At 37.7% G+C, this 26,067-nt stretch overlaps 1 protein-coding gene across 11 annotated transcripts in view; it reads right to left on the reverse strand.

The window, feature by feature from the left end:
* PRKDC (protein kinase, DNA-activated, catalytic polypeptide) overlaps window positions 1-26,067 on the reverse strand; it is an 86,723-nt gene that overhangs the window by 57,072 nt on the left and 3,584 nt on the right. For 8 of the 11 annotated variants that reach the window (XR_774798.1, XR_774799.1, XM_010574381.1 and 5 more), the window contains exons 6-31: window positions 24,521-24,633; window positions 23,737-23,836; window positions 23,145-23,200; window positions 23,021-23,051; window positions 21,274-21,431; window positions 20,990-21,136; window positions 18,700-18,864; window positions 17,695-17,863; window positions 15,962-16,011; window positions 14,639-14,776; window positions 14,203-14,352; window positions 13,632-13,747; window positions 12,727-12,886; window positions 11,689-11,775; window positions 11,200-11,319; window positions 10,652-10,811; window positions 10,108-10,214; window positions 9,026-9,116; window positions 7,463-7,626; window positions 6,641-6,793; window positions 5,285-5,392; window positions 4,248-4,474; window positions 3,732-3,826; window positions 2,672-2,771; window positions 1,574-1,707; window positions 820-1,074 (exon numbers count right to left, since the gene is read on the reverse strand). Coding sequence is in view for 9 of the 11 variants with exons in the window: in XM_010574381.1 (XP_010572683.1) it covers window positions 820-1,074; window positions 1,574-1,707; window positions 2,672-2,771; window positions 3,732-3,826; window positions 4,248-4,474; window positions 5,285-5,392; window positions 6,641-6,793; window positions 7,463-7,626; window positions 9,026-9,116; window positions 10,108-10,214; window positions 10,652-10,811; window positions 11,200-11,319; window positions 11,689-11,775; window positions 12,727-12,886; window positions 13,632-13,747; window positions 14,203-14,352; window positions 14,639-14,776; window positions 15,962-16,011; window positions 17,695-17,863; window positions 18,700-18,864; window positions 20,990-21,136; window positions 21,274-21,431; window positions 23,021-23,051; window positions 23,145-23,200; window positions 23,737-23,836; window positions 24,521-24,633 (3,354 nt within the window). In the remaining 2 variants the exon portion in view is untranslated. The remainder of the gene's footprint in view (window positions 1-819; window positions 1,075-1,573; window positions 1,708-2,671; window positions 2,772-3,731; window positions 3,827-4,247; window positions 4,475-5,284; window positions 5,393-6,640; window positions 6,794-7,462; window positions 7,627-9,025; window positions 9,117-10,107; window positions 10,215-10,651; window positions 10,812-11,199; window positions 11,320-11,688; window positions 11,776-12,726; window positions 12,887-13,631; window positions 13,748-14,202; window positions 14,353-14,638; window positions 14,777-15,961; window positions 16,012-17,694; window positions 17,864-18,699; window positions 18,865-20,989; window positions 21,137-21,273; window positions 21,432-23,020; window positions 23,052-23,144; window positions 23,201-23,736; window positions 23,837-24,520; window positions 24,634-26,067) is intronic. The other 3 variants (XM_010574379.1, XM_010574380.1, XM_010574383.1) reach the window with 3 other exon arrangements.

A 26,067-nucleotide genomic window follows, 5' to 3' on the forward strand; every position in this document is an offset into this window, starting at 1 on the left:
CATTACAAGCACTTATTAATGATGATGATTTATGTATGCGTAATAAAATGGATAAAAATTTTAAATCCCTAGTTTCGAATAATTTAGCCCCATGCTAACTGCATCCAACAATGACCTTGCAGTATTGTTTTAAACCAAGACAGAGATGACACTGCCAGACAGACTACCTGGAAATTGTACAAGGCTTTGTATATGAAGTAACTATGCAACTGTACTACCAGTAATAAAAAGGATTTTGTTTAGACCTGCATGAATAATGAAAAGGAAAACTTTGAGAGATCCAATGGCTACACAAGGTATTACTATGCACCTGATCAAAATTCAAATACAAGGCTTTTGGACCTGATGCAGTTGAAGCATCAGGAACTGAAGAAAGTTAACATGTACAGGGCTTGAAGTGAAAAAGGGGAGTTCTTTCACAGCTTTCTTACAGCTCCCTCCAGACTTTAATAAGGAGCAGGTAAACAGCTTTGGAAGGATGAAAAAAAAAAACCAACCCAACCAAAAAAACAACCTATCGCTCTCCTCAGCAGAGGGAAATCAGCTGTACAGAATAATTTTTGAAGATGAGATAAAGTTGCTGGTGAGTGGATGACTGAGACACAGAAATATAAAGGCATATTTCTAAGACTAACTATTAACAAAGTACTTCATCAAAAAACATCCAGTACAACTGTCATTGAAACCTTTGGGAGTGTCTGTAAAATTAATCAATTCTACATTTAAGAAAAAAGCTTTAAGTCCAAGTTAAGGAATTCATTTTGGATGGGCTTTGTGTAACAGACGTGAATAAGCCTAATGCAATAGTTAATCACTCACCCAGTATTTCATGAGGTTTGATCATTCGCAGCTCAAAGAATGTATTGTAGCAGTCCAGTGCTGCTAAGAACATATCCATCCACCGCATGACAGTCTGTAAACTGAAGGGCTCCTGCATACCACGAAGAGTTGGCTGAGAAAGGATCCCAGACAGACTTTTGGCATCGCTGCCACCTCCTTCAAATTTGTTAATGAGGAAAGAAACACCTTGTTTTTTCAGAATATCAGCCAGCCAAGAAGATGGAGACTGGTTTCCTGATAGAAATAAAACCAGAAATATAAATTCTCTAGGAAAAACATTTCAAACTAGCAAGGAATTAGAGAAAAATGGACTGACATGCCCAAACATTGTGTTTTAAACTGGATCTTCTAGCGGAGAATGTATTGGTTCTCTTCCCACAAGGAGGAGGCCAATTTGTGAGACGCTTGCACTAGTTCCCAGTCAGCAGATACTGCCTTCATAGCTGGATACGATAGCAGTTCTGGGCCTGTAAGTTCTCCTTCCTGCCTGGAGGGAAGTTCACAATAAAACTCTCTTCTGTGCCCACAAACATCCCACAAGCCTTGAGGCTCTCACATTATTTGATTTCCAATGTGTGCAACTACTCAAGTTTCTATTTAACAGCACTAAGTGAACATTTACTTAAAAAAATAATTTTTCTTGTAATTAATACTTTGCACAAAAAAACATAGAGGGAATACTGTGCCCAGGATTTAGAAAACAAAGACACTAATGCATTGTGACTTAAAATACCTGGTAATAAAGGAACAAATTCATAGAAGAGCTCCATGGCTTTATGTCGGCACTCTGTCTGAGGTCGTCCACACTGCACTAAGAGCCACATGACAACATCCAGAAGACACACTGACTTAGTAGGTGGAAATCCTCTGCACAAAAATATTAGGGATTAACAGTCCTCTTGACAACTACCAAGAAGCCATAGTCTTCCAGTTGAAAAAAAAAAAAATATCAAAATGTTCCATGAACATTATGTATGTCCTTTTATGTATCTAACCACAACCCATCTGCACTACAAGGAAGAGCTCTTCTACAAGCACATCTTGCACTGCCTTCCTTTTTCCTCTCTCTACTTTGGATCCCCAGAGCATAGTCTTTGTGGCAACAATTTAAAAAACAGAATCAGGTCTCTTCGTAACACTCAGAGACAAAAATGGAGATTAAAGTTCAAATAAGCCTACACAGTTTTTCCCCATTCCTAATCATCCAGTCTCCAAACTTACCAAACGCCACACCAGTGAGCTAACTCTCTTGACTCCACTTGCCTGTTTCTTTAGGATCGCATGATAATTCAGGTAAAAAGGGACCTCAGGAGGTCTTTGGTCCAACCTCCTGCTCAGAACAGGGTCAGCTATGCAATCAGACCAGGTAACTCAGAGCTTCATCCAGCCTGATACTGAATCCATTCTTGCTTCTTCCACCTTTTTTGCTACCTCTCTTTAACTGCTGATCATCCTATTGCACCTTGTTCTACTTCTGCTAACACTTAACAGCAATAAGAAAGACTTCAGAGGACTTTCCTCCAAGTGCCTTGTAGCAGCAGTGCTAATGTTATTATAAACACTGCTGTGAGGGAAATATGCTTTTCTTTTCTGCCTGTCCTTACCAAACTAAAGCAAGCTCACCATGCTGGAATAAAGAATGACCATCATGATCCTCTAGTATCATGTCCAGCACTTCCCACCAGTAGTTCAACGGATATATCAAGAGATTTGCATCAGCAACAGTCACAGGATGAATTCCTCATTCAGAATCCCAAGTGTTTAATGGAACTACATACATTGTTAATTAAAATGCAGTATTAAAAAAGAAAAAAAATGGCGAACTGCTGACCGTGGTACTCGCCGTTTTCCTTCCTTGTTCAGAGAAGGTGCTTTATGCTTGATAATGCGCATCAGGTGATTAATAGCATCACAACATTGTTGAGTGGTACCTATTAGAAACGGAGAATTGACAACTATAAATAAATGCTAGTAACTTGGTTAAATGAATCAAGGTATTAGCACTATAGAAATGGTGCAAGAGACTTACACACAGGATAATGTCTACCAGCTCCAATACTCTGTGCTTCTACAGTAAATTTTTCAAGGCCGCAGAACAAAATAATGAAAAAGCAGACAGGCCAACATGGCCTTAGCCAACCATGAGGCCTCTGCTATAAAACTGTATATTCTACTTTCTGTGATCATGCTTAGAGAAACTGTATAATTTTCCCATGTGAGTATTTCTTCTGGGGCCACTTCTATCATATCCTGAACTGTTTCTCTGAAAGAAATAAAGCTTTGTAACATCAGTTTTTGGTTTTATGTTCTAATTACTATTAACTGATGAAAGTCAGAGCATGAAAAAGAAAAAAAGAAAAAAGAAAAGAGAGAAAAGCAGGTTTACTGAAGAATCATTAGTACTGTGAAAGAGGTCATAGATTCTTCACACAGCTACATACTGTTGTAGAGAAGAATGACAAGGCAACCAGGAAAGGGTATTACAAAATGGTGGTAATCTTCCACAGAATATATAGAAATGTCACTTTTTGGAGCACTTGGTTTGTTGTAAGAGAGTAGACTTGAAGATTCTCATCAAGCTACATTTTTACACTGTGTAACTGCAAAACCGAGACTCAAATCAGAAGCACCACTAGCATTTCTAGTGTTACTATAAAACTGTCAATCATCGTAATGTGAAAAGGTTCTTTCTCCTGGGCCCAAAATCTTCCACTTTTATATGTTGCAAGCAGTTGATTCAAAGAGTTCCTAATCAGTAATGAAAAATAATCCTTCCTTTGTTGCAAAACTAAGCACATTCACTTCTCTTACAGTTATAGTAGTTTTTCTTTTTTAATCCAAGATTCAACAGGATGGCTTTTTTCTTCATTCCATAGTTAATTATAGCTCACCTAATGATTTCTCATCTTTATGGGCTAGGGCCAGGCTTTCCAGAAATACAACCAATGCTTCAAATACAAACTGCTCCACCAGAGAATTTTCTTCCCTTTAAATAAATAAATTTCGTGAGAAACATGAGTAGAAGAAACACTAAGTGTGAAATTCTAATTAAAAAAAACAAATTAAAATGCTGTAGAGACAAACTGCACAAGGTGTTTGCACAAAAAAATACATCCAAACCACTCTAAAAAATAGCAATGAAATTTGCTGGCACCTTTAAAAGGCATAAATAACTTCCAATAAATTTGTGATAGAAATTTAAATTTATTTGCTCCCCACCTGCAGAAAGCCCAAACTACACAATTATAATTAAAAATTAATAAGCTGAGTAACTCAATTTGACAGCTATCATATACGTTAATAGAATGAGTGTCAGTGGATGACTACTTGAGTTCTACACTTAATTCTTTTTATCTGCTTGAACCTTTAGTCCAAGCTAGTTACTATTTCAAGCTCTGTTTGCTCACCTAAATTCTCTATAGATGCTGTTAAAAGCAAGCGCTGCACCCAGTCTCTTGAAAGCACTGGGATGAAGAGCAAGACTATACAACCGTTTAAAAAGAGACTTGGTGTTTGCTGGGCTTTTCTCCTGCTGTCTTGGTGTTGTCTGCTTAATAGACCATTTCAAAAATTCTCGTATGCACTGACCACAGAAATCTCTCAAAGTGCTGTCAACTGGATCCACTATGCCAGTCTGAAATTACACAAGATTATTTCATTACAAGAATGAGAAAAGCCTCGCCATTGTCTCAGTGCAGTATTAGAGCAGCTTATTTACACAGTATTATTTGTAAGTTAAAAAAGTGTACTCACAGTTTCCCAGATATAACAAAGCTTCAAGATTACTACTGTCAAGGGAAGGGCAGCATTTCCAGCCCTCACAGCACTGGATTAGGCCTCAAAGATCTGGATTTGTATTCCTGTCTCAGCTACCAGTTTAGGAGTCTTGTCTAAGTCACTTCATTTTCTGATGGGCCTGTTTCCTCTGCTTTAGAAGTGGTGCAACAACAGAGTCTCATTTACAAAAAGTACAGCAAAACTTCCTGACCTACCTTGCCTCCAACTACTTCAGCTCAGTGCAAAAGCCAGTTTTAAATTTAAAGCTTCTGCACCTGGTGAAAGCAAAGAAACTTAGAGAAAAATTAAGCACACAAAGGCAACTTTCATTCAGGGGAGGTGTGTGTGAATGTATTTCAGTAGTTCCTTGTATATACTGATGATAAAAAGAGTGTTTCATTAATCCTGTAAAGATTCTAAAGATGCTACACGTGCATTTTGAGAATGCCGAAGAAATAGAGAAATCCCTCACCAAAATATTGGTTAAGAAACATTAAATGGTCATTAAAAAAAAAAAAAAATTGATAAAACTGTTTTCCTTCTTTCAGACAAATAAGGAGCTATTATATCTGTTTGTGTGTTCCCGACTCTTTCAGTAGAAAATGATGCTAGTTAAAAATAAAGTCACACAGTCACAGAAAAAAGAAAAGAAAGACTTATGACCTACCAAGATAGCTTCCAGGAATGCCACTGTATCTTGACTCTCAAATTTTTTGTTGTTGGTAAACCAGTGAATGAGCTGCATGACTAAAGGTTCATACAACTGTCTTGTTACCTGAAAAGAGCAAAAGTTGACTACATTTCTAAGATTAATACATTTCTATGCTATTTTGCTATTCAAATATGTAAGAATAAAAAAAGTACTACTTTGAAAAAGGGTCTATAAAATAAATAGTCAGCTTCATATTACATTCCGATATCAAGGATTTAAAAAAAAAAAAAAAAAAAAAAATCTGGTTAGCTGCTTTCTATTCAACTAGTCTCACAAGATCTCCAAGCTTACTTTCAATAAGATCCTCTGAGACAAAGAATGTTACATGCCGTGGACTGATATAGCAATAAACAGCCAGGGAAACATGGAAGTTTGTTTTTAAGCTGTATTTTGATCTAAAATCTCTCTTCATCTTTACCATATACATTTTTTTAACTTCTTGGATTTCAACAATTCTGTTAAGTCAACCTGATTGAATACTGTCATACTATAACATGAAGGGAAGAACCATTAAATATACTTATATATGCATACATACATACTTATAATACAGTGTGTATGCCTGTGTGCACTGGTTTGGACCAATCCAGACATTATTTACCTATGGTTTATGTTCAGCCATATGCCAGCAAAAGGGGTTTCACTTAAACTGGTAACACAGCTTCCTGTATATTTTAACAGAACGCAAAGTCCCTTTCGTCTAAAAATAGAACTCAGATGCCAGGGTCCAAACAGCAGTTTGAAAAGGCACAAGACCTGTAATTTCAGTAGAGCTGAACCTATATGTCTATTCTGTTTTGTGTAAAGGAGGAGAAATATCAAGTTCAGATGTCTGAATTAAATATATCATCCTTAGCTATCAATGAGTCAGCTACAAATTCTCTCCCAAATGCTTTTCTTGTGGGTTGTAGCTTTGCACTCATTCAATATTGAAATAATCAACTTCACCTCAAATTAACTTATTAAAGAAAAATATAGAAATTATATACAGCGACAAAGAGCAGCTACTACCACAAACTCTTCGAATGAAACTTCAAACCTGAAACCCTCATGTATTTGTACACTCCTCAGTTACTCTGAATTACACTCCATTATTGAAGTCTTTAAAAAGGCTTCCACACCCTGCCCCTGAAATACTACTCCTAAAATAGAATTTCAGCTTACAAAATACATTTGGCGGGGGGGGCATGGAGGAAGGCAATGTGTCAGGATAACTTCTAACAGGATAACTTACAGTTTTATTTAGAAGTTAATTCCCACATTTACAGGTATTTTAAACAAGCTAAAATGCTTATAAATGAATCTGTTTACCTGGTCTACATCACAAGCAAGATGAAGCAGTACTGGAAATAGTCGCTTATGTAACTGATACATGGGTGGGGGACCCTGAGATCCTTCTGGCATCTGAGATGCTCTCCCCAACATATACGTGACTATGCCATGTAGCAACTCACATGCTGCAACCTGAAATTTAAAAATCCCTTTGGTTATGCACCCATTACTTTCACAGAGAAGACAACATTGTGGGCAGGAGAGAATAAGTCACAAGAAAGGATGTACTTGAGAAATCACTCCAATCTCTGCTAAATCGCCATTCCAGGAATGGATCATGTTCATGGAAATAATTTACGCACATTCTAACTGGCCTTTCTGCCCATGTTTTAGTCTCTATCATGGGCAGTTGCTTTTCAGCTGGAGAAAATTCACCACTGGATAAGCCACCCACCATGGTGTTTTCAAGGATACCTCTGTTCTGGACAATGTTTGGGTATCAGCATCCCAATCCAGCAAAGCAGCAAAATGTTTGCTTAAGTGCTCTGCTGGACTGGGCCCACAAGTTCATAAGCTAGGCATGAGGAGGAGGCCAAACAACACTGAAGACTGACTAGTTCAAAAATTTTCATTTCTATGTTAAGTCTAACTCTCCAAGCACAGTGCTGTCTGGTAAGAGCTTAAAGCAACTTCTGCTCTTTAGGTTTTAAACACTCAGAATAATGTCATCATGAAAGAGCACCAAAAAAGCACATTGCTACCTATGAATTAATTAAAACAGGTCTTTCTTAACAAGGAAGACATTATTTTATGCAGTATTTATCAGCCAGCATAAAGAAAGATGCAGAAAAACATCAATACTTTTGTTTGCCTGTCACTTGCAGAAAGAGCCAGCTCAGTCACACGAGGCAAGAATAAATCCAAGTAGATGACAGGCTTCATATCTGCAAATGGTACAGCAAAGCTCAGACGCTTCTCAGTGTCCCAGGATACATATTTCTTCATCATCTCTTCTGCAGAGGAAGCTAATGCATTTGAAAAAGATTAAAAAAAAGAGAAAAAAACAAACAAAAAAGCTTTATATAAGACACATAGAGAAAGTATTTCTGTAGCTCAGTCAAAAAATCTGTAGCCTTCCAACTTCAGTTAGATTGCCATGCAATGTCAATGCTTTATAAATTACTGGAAGGTACAAGCACCAGAAGTATGTTAGATGGCCGGTAAACAGATGTTTAGCCACCACATGGAAAAATAACTGCAGGCAACATGTCAGGAGACCGTTGCAGTAGCCTCCAGTTTCAATACAGGTAAGTTTGGAGACAATTATAAACCCAGAAGACATTGAATCCACTTGATTTAAAATACTTCTTTAAAGACATCCAATATACTACTTTTGTCTTCTTGTGTTATAAAAACAACTCTTGAAGATCAGATCAGACAAGACCACCCAACATAGACTCCTCCAGTTGCACAGAAAATGACTACATTTATGGCTATGCCCTCCAAGGAAAACTGCCATACTTACTCCCTTCTCTCCCTGTATTCCCATTTTTGTTAATTGGTTTAACAAAATCTGACCACACTTTGTATTTAATTTCCAGAGAATAATGCTACTTTCCCCACAGTACTTCTGAATAAGCAACAGAGAAGCACTTGGCAGAAAGAAAATTGATTGTAAAGGCAGAAAAAACAACTGTAAGCATGAAAAGAAAAGAACAAAACATCTATACAACTACATTAGTTTTTAGACTGAATTTTGCACCGAATTTATCCCTTGAATCCCATGGTCAGGTACTTACACTATACTTTCCCATTTTTGTTTTAATTAGATTTTACGGTGTTTAATAATTAAATTATAAAGCTTATTCACAGACTGAACAGAGAAGAGCAGAAAATTTCTTCTTTTTTTTGAGGAGGCACTCAAATTGATCTCTACTACCTGGACATACTAAAGGCATGGTGCACCTTAAACTCACAAGTGAAGAAGAAAGCTTGCCAAGACTTACACGATTCACAGGCTGCAGTTCTAAAAAACTGGATTAAGTGAGAATTGTAGTAAAAAGGTGGAAACAAGTACTTAAAGAGTTACAAACTGGGGTGAAGTTTTAAAAAGGCTTTGCAGCCAGAGGGTGAAGGGGAGGAATAAATAAAACTATATACTTTGATGCATGTAATTTTTTTGCCTTCAGCTGAAGTTTTCTATACACTTTCTGCATTCCATAGTAAGTTAGTGAATACTTTGCTCTTCTGAAATCCGGAACTGAATAAAAGCGATTTTGTTTAAACAAGAGCAACACAAAACAGCTTTCGTTGAAAAGCCCATGCATTCTCATAAAGTGATGTTGAGACCTCACTCAAATCTACTTTGAAAGAGAGACAGCAGAGGCATGTAAATATTTTTATTTATATTGACACGACACTCACCTGTAATTAAGTTGTGGTTGATCTGCCCTCCCAAAGACCCAAGAAGGCGTGCCACTCTAGTCCTTACTGCTCCCAAGGAGGAACTGTCATCCTAAATAATTCAACAGATTTATATTAGTGAAGGAAGAGTTACTTCTATGTAGAAGTAACTTGGTTTCCATAGTAAATGAAGGTTTTATGGCTCTTATTAACATATGGATGAAGGCAAAATGAAGAACCTGTGGGGAGAAGAACCACATCAAACGAGAGAAGAGTTTTGGTTCAATAAGCAAAAGAGGGCAAGACTGGAAAGCATTTTCATCACATTTTGTGGGCTTTCAATTGCCATTTCTCAAGTAAAGGTTAAAATTTTATCACCACAGATAACACATAGCTACAGAATGACATAATAGTCTAAAAAGTAAAAATTACTCTCTATTTGCTTTAAACCCAGAACTTAACTTGAGATCTTGTATCTATATGTAAGCAGCCAACCGAGTTTCATAAGCAGCCTGTACGGGATGTAAAATTTACTCATTCTGTTTAGAGACCATGAGGTCAGAAATAGTTTTATATAAATAGGAGTAACTATTAGTTTTACACTGAAAAAAGGTTTATTCCAAGTTTGTGCACTGGCATATGCAAATAAAACTACTTATTTTGAGCTACTTGAGAAGACACTGGTCAAAAAGATATGTATGTTTGACTTCTAAGACTATGAACCTATCCACAAGACAATTAAAAAAAAGTTACACATTCACAAAATTGTATTTGTACACTGCACCACTGCTAAGCTGGCACCTGATTTTAGGTGTAAGGGTTAAATTTTTGTTTCCATAATGCATCAGTCTAGCAGTGATGCTAACTTACAGCATTTCTTCAGTTCCCTTTCCCTGCTTCATTCCCATTCTCACTCTAGAATATGACATTTTTCCAGCTGCGCTGATGTAACAGCTTTTGGAGGCACGCTATAGAATGGGATTCATTGAACTGATCTAAGGTAGAAATAACCCTCAGAAAAAAAGTATGCATGCAAGAAAGGAAGAGAAACAGTGCAAAGTGATTAACTCACATTTAATTCTAAAAAGAAACAGTGTTCTTACCAATGAAAAAGTCTTTGCTTTTCTTAAACGCTGGATCATAACTTTATTAAATCCCTTCTGGGCTGCTCGAGAAAGTTTTCTTACTTCCCAGTTATTCTGGGATTCAACTGATGAACAAAAAACCAGCATATTAATATTAGTTTATTGTACCAGCACCTCATGCGCCTACTCATAGTTTCTTTTAAAAAAATCCACCCTGGTTTTGTCCAGTTTTATTTTTAAGATGTGATAATTGTTCATTCATTTAAAATCTTTATTAAGGAAAATAAGTCTCTATAAGTGAAAACTAAGCTGATTTAAGGATACAAAGGACAAGTCACAGAGAAGTGGCATATAAAATGGCTAGAATTAATGATTGTTCAGCAGTAGCAAATAAATCCTAGTTTAAGAAAACCGTAAATTTTGGGGTGTAAGAGAAGTTATATTCCAACCACAGAAGCACACAATATAGACAAGAAGTACATCACATCCGTATCTTTAGGCTTAACTATGAAAAAATTATTTTTCTCTCCCTTAAGACTAACAATTTTTTGCCTGTATGTACCTGTAGATGTAGAGTTTTTCAAATAACCATCAAGAAGAGGTAGAACATCCTTGTAGTAAGGTTGCATTATATGTCTGGGGATGTGAGCTGACCAGTCTTCCAAGGCATCCAGTCCCAGATCAGCCATTGGGGTACAGCTAAGGCCCAGCTTAAATGCATTCTACATGTCAAATGTAAAACTATCAGTCTTTCATTTTTATTGACTACTACTATTTAAAGGTTAAAAAAAAAAAATCTTTGAAAGCGTTTAGCATACAATACATCCTCCTTCTTAAGTTTTGTCTGCTTAACATCTCACTCAAGATCAGCACAGGAGATATACATTATATTGCAACACAGACACTAACACAGTCAGCTTAGTAGAAAAGCAAATTCTGACAATTTAATTGTCTATCCAAAAAGTCAAGTAATTTGTATTCTATCTCGGTGAAGACAGTAAAAAACTTAATAGTTATCTTAATTGCTCAACAGGATACCAACTTTGCTCCAGAATTTTTTTTGTGTGTTTTCGCAAAAAAAAGTATTAGCTGTACATCACTTCGACCCACCTGTAGTGCAGGAATATATGCTTTGATGTCAAGCATGATTATGTCATGTGGTAAAGAGAGCAAAAAATTCAGACAGGACGCCAACAACTCATCCTTATACTGTTTCATTTTTGCTGCAACCTAAAATTCAGATAAACAGATCAAGAACAATCATAAGCCTTTCAAGATCTTGATTTAGCTGTATCAATATCCATGTAAAATAAACAATTCAAAACCAATAGTGGAATCTCATTCACCTGCAGTTACTGAAAGTATTTAATGTATAATTATACAGTTATTTCTCAGTTGCACCTGAATAGGTGACCAATATACCTCTTCTGACATTAAGTAAAAAACACAGAAAAAGGTCTTAAACCCCCACTTTGCTGTATAATTCAAAGAGATGGAATACTTCTATCATATATGTAAGATTTCTCAGAAGATACAATTTTGATTGAGTCATATATTTTTATACTCAGACTAGAAAAGTTAGCCAGCAAAATCACTTACCTCTTTTCCAAACTTTACAAACAGTGCAAAGCAAGACCTCTTCTCTGGGTCTTCAGGACATTTTCTGAGACTCCTTGGACTGACACCCTACCAAAGAGAAACCACAAGTCAACAGTATTAAAAAATATAGTACACACTACAAATATGAAGCCCAAGTTCAACTCAGAATATACATTACTGTCCAACGTGAAACTGGCATCAGTGAAAACTTGAAATGTAGGTTTGTTCTTATAGCTTAGAAACTAACATTAATAAGGTGTGCTGAGGGTCAGCTTTTTGGAATATACTTAATATTACCCAAATAAGCAAGATACATATGACTGAAAAATAACTTTTCAATGGCTTAATTTTTTCCTTGTCCACCCATCTAACAAACTATAAAAGAAAAAAACATCTTTAACAGTGGATGTCTAGGTGGCAAGAACGCTGGTGGAATAAGAAAAGGGCAATTCACAACAGCATCTACAGTACAAGCACCTATGCCAATGAGTTCCCAAATTTGCTTCACTTGGTGCCATTACCAGCAGTGGCAGGGACAGTTCTGGGCTCTGTGGTGGGCTACACACATAATGGGATGAAGCACCATCACTTTACAATAGCTTCAATACCGCAAATGGTGCATCCACCAATAGAGCATATTTCCTATGGAAATCAGTAAGTGGAATACAAGTATACCCCAAAAGCTGAGTAATTAAGCCATACATGTCGCTGCTGTTCTGGCTAGATTGTTTCCGATATCCAAGCTATCTTCTGTACCACGTGCACTGCAATGGTATTTCCCATCCCTCTGTTCACCCAGCTAAGGATTTTGGAAAGAGCATTACACATGGATGGTGTCTCTTCAGAAACTGGGCTTCTAGTCTAAATTTTTACTTTCTGTGTGCTTGTAACTATGGAGGCATAGGATGCTATAAACATTTGAAACAATGGGGTAACAGTTTCGATGAACTATTTTCCATAGTGCATAAAAGACTATATATAAGAACTGCACCATCATTAACACAACATGTTCCCCCTACATCAGGAAAGAGATCTCACCTCAAAGTATTTTATTTTCTTGGCAATTTTCATTGTAACAGAAAGTAGCTTGTAGAATCCACTAATAAGAGGTAGTCTCGTTGAATGCATAATAAGCTCATAACCAAAGGAATATACCCAAGGGTTAAAGTATTCAACATGCTTCTCTGGAAGTATTTCTCTAAAACAGATGCATAGAAAACATCCCAGGGGACCAAAAGAAAAGAAAGAAAAAAAAAAAAAGAAAAGAAAAGAGAAACTGAATAAAATATTTGTTTCATTTTTTTCAAACTTTCAAGCCAGTCAGCATGAGAAAGAGAAGTATTGCTATAACAGAGCATCTCCAAAAATAGCAAGGGAATAATTACATGCTGCCTTCTGAGGCAAGCATAGGAAGATTTTTATTTTGCTTACAGTGCAAAGCCATTTCTTCCTCATTATATTTCATTATTGAATTTATACAAACACAAGACACACACACTCACATATCACATTTCATTACTGAGACTGCAGTATTGCTAGGGGAAATCAACTGGACCTTGACAGGCAAACAATGCTGTACCTTTCACTTAATGCCCAACACTACTCCATAAAGACTGTATTTCTGGTCTCTGAATTATTTAGGATATGTGGTCAGTATAATACTAAAAGTTACAACATATACTGGAAAACAATTACACCCAAATAATGAAAGTGAATGACTTGTCTCCTGTACTCTTTTAAAAAAACTGAGCTGATGAGCTAGTATGTTTTTACCTATGACCCAGACGTCTGAAGCACACTTACTGTCTCCCTGCTAATCACCTTGTGCATTTTGAAACATGGTATATGGTCCTAAGTCAGAAAGAGGCATCTTAAATAAATCTCACTTCAAATTTCTTCCAAACACTTTGTAACTTCCAAATTACATAAAAACATATTAATACCTGCAGAATTCCACTAGATTTATAAAGGCAATAAAGTCTGTTGGCTTCGTTGGCTGAAGGTTTGAAGTAGGGTCAGAAGTAGGCCCAACCAAAACACTGTCAGTTTCATTTTCATCCTGAAAATAGATATTGAAGGAAGAACACTGGATCTGTGACAACATAGAAAGCATTTACACTTTTTTTCCAGATAAACAGACTGTCTCTTCTTTTTCTAGATGCTACTAGCTAGTCTGACACAGACAAAGGACTAATAATTGACACATCAGTAATTCAAAGAAATAATAAGGGATGTTTGCTTCTAAAGAGAAAGCAAGTAGGAAAATGAAAACCACTAGATGCCAGAGAAGGGAGTCCAAAATAACAGATTCTGTGAACTTCTACCAATGCCAATGGTTCCATCTCCTAACACTGCAATGCGATATTCAGAAATATGAAGTAAAACATTTTGTCTATTATGAATGTTACTTTAAGGACACTATAAGGAGCTATCTAAGCATAATAAAAGCAAAACAGAATGTGATTTTGGTTCCCCCACAACAGCGCAATTAACGGACAAGTCATCAGGTCTCACCTGTTCATTAACATCCAGTTTCTGAACAGTCAGGTCCAATTTCTCAATAATCTTCAAAATAGATTTTATAAGTTCATCATATAGCAAGCGATTCAGGGACTGCAGTGGTGAATTTGCAGTAAGAAAGTTTTCATCTTCAAAACCACATTCCTTTGCAGGAGAAAAAAAGTTATGTTTCAAAACACTAATGAAAATTATTTCTTGAATTCACAAACCAAGATTTGAATGATCCAGAAAATCCAGCTTTACACGTTTCTCAGCTATGGAAGCCTAAATTCATGCCTGTTTAATTCATTTATCAGCCACTAAATCCAAGTAAAACCAGGAAACAATTCTTCCACAGCATGACATTTGGAAAAAGTCTAGGGTTAGAAATGCAGTGGTAAGACTCAGGACTATGTTTCCTTTTGTATTTCCACGTTAACTATGCTTTTACCTTCATTGTGTCACAGTTCAGTAGACTTCTAAAGAGAGACAGATAGTCCTTACATGTTGGTACTTTCCACCTCCCTGTCCCAACCTCTCCAGCTCCACGGGATTCTTCTGCTCCAGAAGCTTCCTTTCCCAAAAAATCCTGGAAGTACACAATATTTTTCAGAAACACTGCTATGGTGGGTTGACCTTGGCTGGATGCCAGGTGCCCACCAAGCCGCTCTATCACTCCCCTCCTCAGCAGGATGGGGTGGGGAGAGAAAAGAAGATGGAAAAAAACTTGTGGGTCAAGATAAAGGCAGTTTAATAAAGCAGAAGCAAAGGCCATGTGCAGAAGCAAAGGAAAACAAAAGATTGATTCTCTACTCCCCATCAGCATGCGATGTCCAGCCACTTCCCAGGAAGCAGGCCTTCAGTACACATAGCGCTTGCTCCAAAAGACAAACATTGTAATCCTCCTCCTTTCTCCTAGCTTTTATTGCTGAGCAGATGTCACATGGTCTGGAATATCCCTTTGGTCAGTTGGGGTCAGCTGTCCTGGCTACGTCCCCTCCCAAGATCTTGCTCACCCTCCCAGCCTGTTGGTGAGGGGGAATGTTGGACAGACAGCGTGATGCTGTGTGAGCGCTGCTCAGCAGTAGCCAAAACACTGGTGTGTTACCAACACCTTTCTAGCTACAGATACAAGCACAGCTCTGTGAGGGCTGCTACGGGGAAAATTAACTCCACCTCGGCCAGACCCAATACAACTGCCTATGTAACTACCTGACCCAAGCTAAAACACAACTTAAAATTACTTCTGCAGCTAGAAACACAAAATGTTTAGCTTAATCAATCAATCTGAGAAGAGCACAAAACAACCAGCTCCTTTCAAAAAAACCTCTAAAGTTCTTCTCTTTCTAGTCATCAGTTATTTGAGAAACTCTGTAGTTATCCTGCTGCACAGGATTAAAAAAGTTCCAAAATCCTCCCTTAACACAAACATACAGTAAAACTTTGAAAGTGTCCAAAATTTCTTAACCTGGAAGAAAGTTGGACGACTTTAATTACAACCTACTTTGTTACAGACAACCTGAGCAAACAAGAACTGCAGAGAACAAAAGTCTATTTCCTGACATTTTTTCCACTCCGTACAAGAGGCACATCCTCATTATGCTGAGCAGATGTAGGGACCAGAGACTAATAACAACTGGACCACAATTCAAACTGGACAGTACTATTTTTGTTTCTTTGGACCTTCCCCTGTTTCCTGGGCTAGATCTTCAAGAACTGGAATGCATACTTTAGGAACCTAGATGAAATAAGTATGTTTAAACAGTTATTTTACCTTTGAAAACGTGATCGGCTTGGAGAAGATTCTGATTAATCCCTGATGCACTGAAACAAACAAACAAAAAATTTGCCCGAAAAGACTTAAAAAGGCACAGCATCCATATCACTCATGTTAGCAATTAATTAAATCAGTCTTCTATTTTCTATATTCTGTCAGGATGAGGGAGAGGCAAAAGAACACCAATTTTTTTCTTAAGGACAAACATAACCAAAGCCAGAGCCATAACTCTAGGATGTTTCACAGGGAACCAGTTTTGAACTTGCTTCTTACTACTGTTTCTCAATACTGCTTTGACTTTTTCCTGACTGAATGCAGTGATGACCAAGGCATTGCCCATAATGCACATACTGAAAAAGGCAACAATTCCCAATGACTCTCACAGACATAGCCTTAGGATCTCCTTTCCAGCATGGTGCTTGGGTGCACCACATCCCAAATCAAGAACATGAAAAACAATGAAAATGCCACAGCAACAGAGAAAAGCCACCACAAATAAAAGAAATTAAAAATATTTTCTGAAAATCATTATAATGAAATGTCAGCATGCTGGAGGCTACTGGAATTGTCAGCTACCAATGCTGACATATTCATTATTACATTCGCAGGACTGTATCTGACTAACCACATATTTGGAATTTTCATTTGTATTATGTACAAGTTCCAGAGCATAAAAAGATTGTATTTCTAATAGAGATGACACTCATCCTACTGTCTGTAATATTTTGTACGGGTAGCTGAAAGGGTATTTGTCCTGGTTTTGGCTGGGATAAAGTTAATTTGTCTTTCTAGTTGCTGGGATGGTGCTATGTTTTGGATTTAGTATGAGAAGAATGTTGATAAAACACTGCTGTTTTCAGTTGTTGCTAAGCAGTGTTTAGACTAAGTCAAGGATTTTTCAGCTTCTCATGCCCAGCCTGCAAGAAGGTTGGAGGGGCACAAGAAGTTGGGAGGGGACACAGCCAGGACAGCTGACCCAAACTTGCCAAAGGGATATTCCATACCGTGTGACGTCATGCCCAGTATATATAAACTGAGGGGAGTTGGCTCGGGGTGGGGCGGGGCGGATTGCTGCTCTGGAACTAACTGGGCATCGGTTGGTGAGCGTTGAGCAATTGCATTGTGCATCACTTGTTTTGTATATCCCAATTCTTTTATTTTTATTATTGTTATTATTACCATCATTATTGTCTTCCTTTCTGTCCTATTAAACTGTTCTTATCTCAACCCACAAGTTTTANTTTTTTTTTTTTTTCCCCTTGATTCTCTACCCCATCCCACTGGGTAGGGGGGGGAAATGAGTGAGCAGCTGCGTGGTCCTTAGTTGCTGGCTAGGTTAAACCACGACAGTATTGAACAGATTTTTGTACATTTTTTTCTGTGAAACCCCTTTCTCCCCACAATCCTTCAGAATAGGAACGTCAGTCTTATGTCTAAACAGATTATCACAAAAATATATTCTCCTGCCCTTGATGATAGCCACTCTGTCATCCAAAACAGTTGTTAAATGTATTCCTTAAGTGATTTAACAATGGATATTGAAAAATAACACAATGAGAACCCTATATCTCCATTATCAGAGGACAGAACAAGCTTCATTTTTGACCCCAAATGGCTATTCCACATACCTCTTAGAACCAGTTGATCAATTTAGGGGGAAAAAAAAAAAATCTAAACCAAAAAACCACAACTCCCAAAAAACCACAATGAAGTTAGTATCACAGACTCACCCACAGTGCTAATAAAACTCCAGAGAACTGGACCTTTTCCTGAGAGGGCTAGAAATACCTTTATTATAGATCTGCAGCACAATAACTGCATTTTTTCACTGTACTGTGGAAAACTATTGATCTGCAGCACAACTAGATGTTCAAGAACTGGAGTGTATACTTCAGGAATCTAGAAGAAATAAAACCAAAACACCCATCATGCAAAGACAATGATTATAACTCAGTACTGATGTGAAGAATTATGCTAAATTATTTCAGCAAGACACTTTATTACAAGAGTTTACATCATGACCTGCTCTGAAAACAATGAAAGACTTAGCAAGTGAATTCATCTTACATATAAAAAAAAATAAAAACAAAACCAAAAACACGGAATAAGAAAGTTTCCTGGAACACACTATGGAAAGTAGCTACTGAATAGGTTAGTGCTTCAGTAGAACCAGTCTTAAGCTTATTAGAAAAGTACCAATTTAATTAAACAATAACAACCCAGAAGTATAATCTGTTCATCCTTAAAAATCTGAATACAGAATGCAAGTGAGTCTCTTCCCTGCCCCAACCTTACTTCTCAGCTCCAGCTAGGATCCAGAAAGCCCTCATTAGAACACAGACAGCATAGCGTCAGAGGAAAATCAAAGTATCAGCCTCAGAGAACATGCTAAGTGTCAGTACCAAAAGAAAAAGCAGCAACAGAGTGATATAAACACGTAAAGAGAAGGATAAGGGTAGGTCCAAATAGCTTCGCTTAAAATAAATAAAAACCTATTCACATTTGGCTATCTTGGTTTTCACTATAATGCACGGTAGCATTTTCTTTATTCAAATAAAATCCAATAAAGTATTCTCATAATATTCTTCCCATCCCCTAGAAGCTAAATGTCATCGTATTTCAGATAAAGGAACACCTTCTATCGTAGGTAAGTTCACAGATACTACCTCCTTATACATCCATAGCGCGCCCCCCCCCCCAAAAAAAAAGACTGGTACTTTAGATACTCCACTTACTGTATCTATATGGAATATCACACTTGCAATGGACTGGAGGAAACTTGGTAGCTGATACAGATGGTCATCCATTGTTTCTGCTTCTGTGAGGTACATTTGCTTACAACGCTGAAGGAGCTCAACATACATGTCATCAACATCCTTAGAATGTATAGCTTTACAGGGCTTACAGAGAGAAAATAAAACACTGATTTAGCAGCTTTGTACAGCCAAGCAAACATATGCTGTAGCACTAAAACCCAGCCAAGTCTTCACTGAATCATAGTAAGAATAATCTTTAAAAATTTTCCAGGAACTTAATACATCTGAATACACTAACTTTAAGTATTCTACTTGCTACATGGATGAGAAATATGGTACCTGCAATGAACTAAAATAATAGTTCACTGATGCAGTGTAATTTACTATAAGAGTACTTGAACTTTCAGTGACATATAATATCAAATCCAGCCTAAAAAGCACAGAGTTTGGCTGTAAATATCTTAAAAATAGCATTATAGATGCTAATATTCACTTATATTTTGACCTAGCTGCATTAAAGTGGATTACCTTAATGGGGCGTAACCAATAATCATTCACAGGCTACTACTATTTAACATTTAACCCAGCAGCTCAAATTCTGAACTTTTATTGTGCTGGGATCTGTACAGAGGATAAAAACTACTCTTAAACTAATGAAAAAGCAGAAAGCATCCCAAACAGTACTAGAGGGTATGTAATAATGCTTACAGATTTCTATAGAATGATTTGTAAGTCACAGTATTTAGCATGAGCAAGGTCAAAAAGCAGTCTTTGTGGAAAAGGAACCAGGAACAAGGTCATGGGCAAGAACTGTAGTAGGGAACTAACCATGGAAAAACAATGGACTGATTTAGGTAATGACAGAATACAATAGTTAGGCTAAAGGTTGAATCTAGTCTGACTGTCTAAAAACATGCTGACAAAATTAAGACTACCCATTTATCATTTGTAGAACTGCAAGTATTACTTTAAAATTATTTTAGTGATTAGACAGCAAAATAAATATTCTGCCTTGAAACTGAATCAATCACTGAACTTGTGTTCAGGCTAAGGTCACTACTTGCATTAGCAGCAAGACTCTACTTCCTTACAACCTAGCATCTGATGCTTGGCCAAGGTTTAGTCTAAACACACTAACAACTATTAGTGTGTCTTAACATATTAAAGATTTATAGGTATTGGAGCATTAAGATCCCTTTTTCCTGTTAAGATCTGCAGTATTATGTCCATATTTACATTATGCAGTTTTAATTAACTTCTTGTGCTCTGTAACAGATATTTTTAAGAAGGTTCTTTCAATTCAGTAATTTGAAATACTACATTTTTTCCGGAAACAATACCTTTAACTGAATTCCTTTCTAGCTCTAGAGGAAGACTAGGTTTCAACAAAGCATGTTGAAAATTCTACAAAACAAATGCACTCTGCTCAAAAGGCAGAAAAGTGGAAAGGATTCAGCTAGTAACCAGCTATTCCATCACATTTCCTAACCTTCTCTAAATAACCTTTGAGATTATTTAACCTAATTTCCCCCCCCCTCTCTAAAAAGAAGTTTAGAATTTTGTTATATAAAAGCTGGGGTACCACCATCAAGCACATAGGTTGCAGATACATAAACACCACCTTTTCTTTATAGAACCTTAACTTTATTGTTATATTGCCATATTAATTGACTGCTGACAAAAATTAGAAGCTGGTTCTTAATAGTGCTTCCTGACAAACATACCTGCCCTTCACATATGTATATAAGCATGGTTTAGGTTTTTTGTTTTGCTTTGTTTTTTTAATTTGCAGTTGTTTCACAAATTACCTCCTAGTGTCCTGCAGTCAGCAGTGCATTTTGGATGTTCTGACAGATTCCTGCTCTGTAGGAAACATATCTGAACTGCTTCCAGAGCAGAGCTGGCCTGGATTCTACAGTCTAAACGCAGACAGATCTAACAAGGTATTGTCTGTACTTAAGTGATTAAGCATATCCTCAAGTTTTGTGACAGCTGTATATGAAGGCTCTTTTTTTTCCCACTTCAAAACTAGTGCACAAGCAGTAGTAACTACAACCTTCAATGCTGCAAGTGGTCCCACTAAATACAGTATGCGTTTCAATAAGTTTCAACCACAATGTGTTTTACAGTATAGTTAAGTTCAACACTTAATCCAGAAACAGGAGCATTCCCTATAGAACAAGCTGTGTAAAATTGTAAAATGAATGGTATATGAATTCATTCATCCATTCAGTACGCTCCTTTATCAGAGTAAGTTTCCTGCACATACTGCTGCAAAAAGCCCATATCCACGAATGGCAATGGACAACTCTTTGCTGCTTGAATCTGTTCTTCTGATGATTCCATAGAACTGCTCCATGAAGAACTGCAACTTGCTCTTGTGTAGCTCTGCATCCTTAGCTACCATTAAAGAAATCTGTAAAGCAGATACAAAACCAAAGAAAATCATTATTTATTAAACAGATACACTTAACTTCCAAGCACCAAATATTCCCACTATTCAAGAAATTTGACTTTGTTTTAGCCTCAGAGATCCCGGTAAAGTTACAATACCTGCTTGAGGAATGATTCTAGTGCAGAATGACTGGCCTTCTTCAGCTCCTGATTTGTGTGGCCACACCATTTACACATTGCTTCAAAGAGGGTGACGTAGTTGTCCAGGAGCAAGGCACCAAACTGAGCAGCATGCCAGCTGAACAACTGTAAACCAGCTGTAATTTAAAAACAATTCTCATTAAAACCCAAACTTATATTCCACTTTCCAAAAACAGACCAGACTATAAAAGTCCACATTACGACTTTAGGGAGGTATATCTACCATGACTGGAGGGTATGAAAGGTATTCTTCTAGCCATTACAGTATCAGTATCCAAACATTAAGAACTTAAGCATAAAAATAACTCTCCAAAATCCTCTTTTTTAATGTACACTACTATGGAAAGCACAGCTGTGTTCTGAAGTAATTTACTGTCCTGGTTTCAGCTGGGATAGAGTTAACTGTCTTCCTAGTAGCTGGTACAGTGCTATGTTTTGAATTCAGTATGTGAAGAATGTTGATAACACTGATGTTTTCAGTTGTTGCTCAGTAGTGTTTAGTCTAAAGTCAAGGATTTTTCAGCTTCTCATGCCCAGCCAGCGAGAAAGCTGGAGGGGCACAAGAAGCTGGCACAGGACACAGCCAGGGCAGCTGACCCAAAGTGGCCAACAGGGTATTCCATACCATGGGACGTCACATCTAGTGTAGGAACTGGGAAGCGGGGGTGGAGAATCGCCGCTTGGGGGACTAGCTGGGTGTCGGTCGGCAGGTGGTGAGCAATTGCACTGCACATCATTTGTACGTTCCAATCCTTTCATTATTGCTGTTGTCGTTTTATTAGTGTTATCATTATTAGTTTCTTCTTTTCTGTTCTATTAAACTGTTCTTATCTCAACCCACAAGTTGTACTTTTTTTGCCGATTTTCTCCCCCATCCCACTGGGTGGGGAGGGAGGGAGGGAGTGAGCAGCTGCGTGGTGCATAGGTGCTGGCTGGGGTTAAACCACGACATTTACATTAACAGTGAAAAAGAAAGGGACTTTACTGGTTACAAAAAATAATACTCAATCACACAATTCACAAGGATTTGGTTTTTGCTCAAGTCCCCTCCTCCACCAAACTGTGATGCAGACAAATAAAGAATTCAGAATGCAGGTAATTTCACAATCCCAAATATAAGCATAAATGAAATTTCAAGATCCTTAATGAATTCTTTTTTTTTTTGGCAGACTATCCTTAAAGAGTTGCCATGGGCCTAGTACCCAAACCTTGCATTTTTGTGATTTCTGCATAAGCCACTCACATTTCATAGACCAATTTCTCATTTTCTTCATGAACTTAATTTGTTCCAAATTCTTCCCCTTCTTCCAGTGAAATTCCCCTTCTCTTCCTATTTTTTTCCTTTAACCCAATCCACCGTCTTCTCTTTTCTCCTCATTTGCTACATTCCTCTTCTTTCTACTCTTACCACAGTTTCCTTGTCATACCAGGGTTTTGTATGACTCCAGAGGGGCAAATGGCATACAGTGTAATGCTGCTGTTCACAGGCTGATTAGACCTTGCCTAGTTTAACCAAATACATGTTTAACTCTTTAGATTCCAACTTAAAAGTACACCAGCTTTGCTCCCTGATCAGCTTAGAATACTGAAGACTAGAGCCATCTGAAGACAGCCAGTAGAGAATAAACAAATCCAGACAGAAGACACCACTGTATGTATGTATGGTATCCACCTCAGCACGAATTGAAATAATTTACAATCTTACCTAGTTGTACTGCGTATCGCTTCTGATCAACCTGTAATATCAGAAAAGGTTTGTCATATGTGATTTTTTTTCTTCATCAGGGCTAATTCATTTATGCAGAACAATTAACATGTAGCAGATTTACCTGTGGGCTGATTGCCTTCACTGCAAAATCAAAAATCTCCTTTGCAGTCTGCGGATCTGTGAAACAATCCGGTAATGAGTATTTCACTATTGACACACAAGAGGTAGACTGAAGACAAAGATATTTTTATCCAAAGCTTGGTATGAAGAAGTAATATGGAAAGCCTTACATATCTCATTTTAAGAGGCAGAGACACTTTTTCCTGAAATACTCTTAAATCTGAAAAAAATTGTACATCTATATTCATTGATTTTTCTGAATACCCATGTTTTAACACACAAGTCTCTCGTAAGGGAAACACATCTCTGTACAAACCACATTCCAGCTTCAGTGTGGCGCTCTCAGCTGCTCAGTCACTGGTAGAAAATAGCACTTCAAACATTTATGTACAGAAACACACTGATGAAGCCACTCCACACAAAGACAGACAAGGACCATGTAGCTGGATAGGCCTTGCTTTTGCATAAACCATCTACCAGTGGGGAAATTTTCATTCCGAGTTCACAGCGAGAAATGGTGCTGCTTGCTGGCTGTATAATGATTAAAATATATCCAATTGTATGACTGTCTTTCACACAGAAAAAGCACATACCTTCGTCCACAGATTTGCTAAAGTTGTACATGAGTGCAACCAAACCCCTCAGACATCCTGCTACAATAGGTAGCTTGGGTCCCCTTGTAGCTGATGTCATCTAAAAAAAGTGGGAATTGAAAAAATATTATCCTCAAGCTAATATAAATTTACACCAAGGTTTCCCAGTTCCTGTACGTGTAGATAAAATAACACATTCTAACTTAATACAGTTATGTTAGCACTCGCAACTATGAACATAAGCCCACAGCAATATCTCCTACTCAGAGGTTTCCTATCATTTGGGGGGGAGTTTAACTACAGAAGCATAATAAATCCTTTGAAAAGCATGAAGTATGTTCCACCAAGAACTTGCATAGCAGAACTTAGATAACACACACTAATGTCTTAAAAGTGCAGAATATAGGAAAGTACAGTTCAGCAGAACTGTGACATTTACCTGAAGTGCAAGTATTTTGCAGCTAGTAGAGATCAAATCAGAAACTACCAGTGCATGGCATTGTAACTTTTCTTGGGCACTACTGCAATGATCATCACATGCCATCTTTTCTCACAGTAAATTGGTTAATTCATTGTCACCGATAGCCCTGAATTTTTACTTTGAAAGCTTCTCAGAACCAGAGAACACAAACTTTAACAGTCCTTAAGGAAGCATTTATAATTGTCCAGTTAGATTCCCTACAAACTGTGCTAGTTACAATAGTATTCCAACATACAGTGCTACACACCTCAAAGGAAAAAAACCAAAGCAATGCAAGAGTCTGAAAAGAAATTCCAATCATACCTGTGTTTTAAGCTCTCCCAAATAAGCTCGGAATAGCTTTTCAGAATTGTTAATCATGTCACTAGGCTGAACCTCTCCCAAAACTCCCAAAAGCTCATAAATCTTCTCCAGTACTAGAAAGTAATTTAATATTATTAAATATTAATTACTGAAATCATTACTTTGACATTTCCATTGCAATTCCTATGTAACTTGCAACCCTGAAAAAACCATCCCTGATGGTTTAATTTTAATTGGTGATTAGCCTACAGGAAAGACAGCTCTTCATGATGTACATACATATATACACATATGTATCTACATACTACGATGTGAGATGCATCCTCCTCTCACATTAATAAGTTAAACACATTTACTCTTTTTAAACGTGGCTTAGAAAACTGATTAATAAAGGCCATATCCACTGAGGAAGCATTTACTACTAATCCAAGTTTGCTACTGGCCTTGAGGTTATGCTGGGTCTTTTAATTACCATCAGGGTTAGAATCATAGAATCATTTAGGTTGGAAAAGACCTTCAAGATCATCCATGCCCACTAAACCATGTTCTGGAGTACCCCGTCTACTCGCTTTTTGAATATCTCCAGGGATGGTGACTCAACCACTTCCCTGGGCAGTCTATTCCAATGTCTGACAACCCTCTCGGTAGAGAAATTTTTCCTAATATCTAACCTACATCTCCCTTGCCGCAACCTGAGGCCATTTCCTCTCCTCCTATCTCCAGCCACCTGACAGAAGAGACCGACATCCACCTCACTACAACCCCCTTTCAGGTAGTTGTAGAGAGCGATAAGGTCTCCCCTCAGCCTCCTCTTCTCTAGGATAAACAACCCCAGTTCCCTCAGCCGCTCCTCATAAGATTTGTCCTCCAGACTCCTCACCAACTTGGCTGCCCTTCTCTGGACACGCTCCAGCACCTCAATGTCTTTCTTGTAGTGAGGGGCCCAAAACTGAACACAGTACTTGAGGTGCGGCCTCACCAGTGCCAAGTACAGGGGAACAAGGTTGGTTAAGGCCAACAGTTTCTAGGCTTGAGTTTAGACTAAAGGGTTCTACACAGGCACAGCAAGTTTTGTGAGGGCTAGTCCTGTCAAGTCAAGATTTCAGCCGTAACTAGCCAAGATGATCAAACTAGAGCTCATATTAGTATGTTTAACATCATAAGTAACATAATTAGACAAGGGAGGAACTGAACTGATGAGCTCACATTAGGGGTGAGCGACGCAGGAACTATCACACTAAAACAGCAGCTCTTAGGACAAAACTGGCCAGGGTTAGAATAAGGTTACAAAGAGCTTTAGCAACCGAGTTGGGGTTTACATGAACTTTGACAGGGATGGGCAGCCTCTACTTTTGAAAAGAGCACCCACTAGAAGGACCAGGACTACTCTTAAGGCTCAAAGTTACAGGGGTATGTGTGTGTATAGTTATAAAACAGGTATAAGAGTAACTTCAAAAGTTCAGCTACACCAGGTTCGCACTGAACTTGGCGGGGGGGGGGGGGGGGGGGGGGGGAGATTGAGACAGTGCCAAAGAAAAGATTGGACA

This window comes from Haliaeetus leucocephalus, unplaced genomic scaffold (genome assembly GCF_000737465.1).
Source record: "Haliaeetus leucocephalus isolate CR32 unplaced genomic scaffold, Haliaeetus_leucocephalus-4.0 Scaffold428, whole genome shotgun sequence".
Taxonomy (NCBI): Eukaryota; Metazoa; Chordata; class Aves; order Accipitriformes; family Accipitridae; genus Haliaeetus; species Haliaeetus leucocephalus.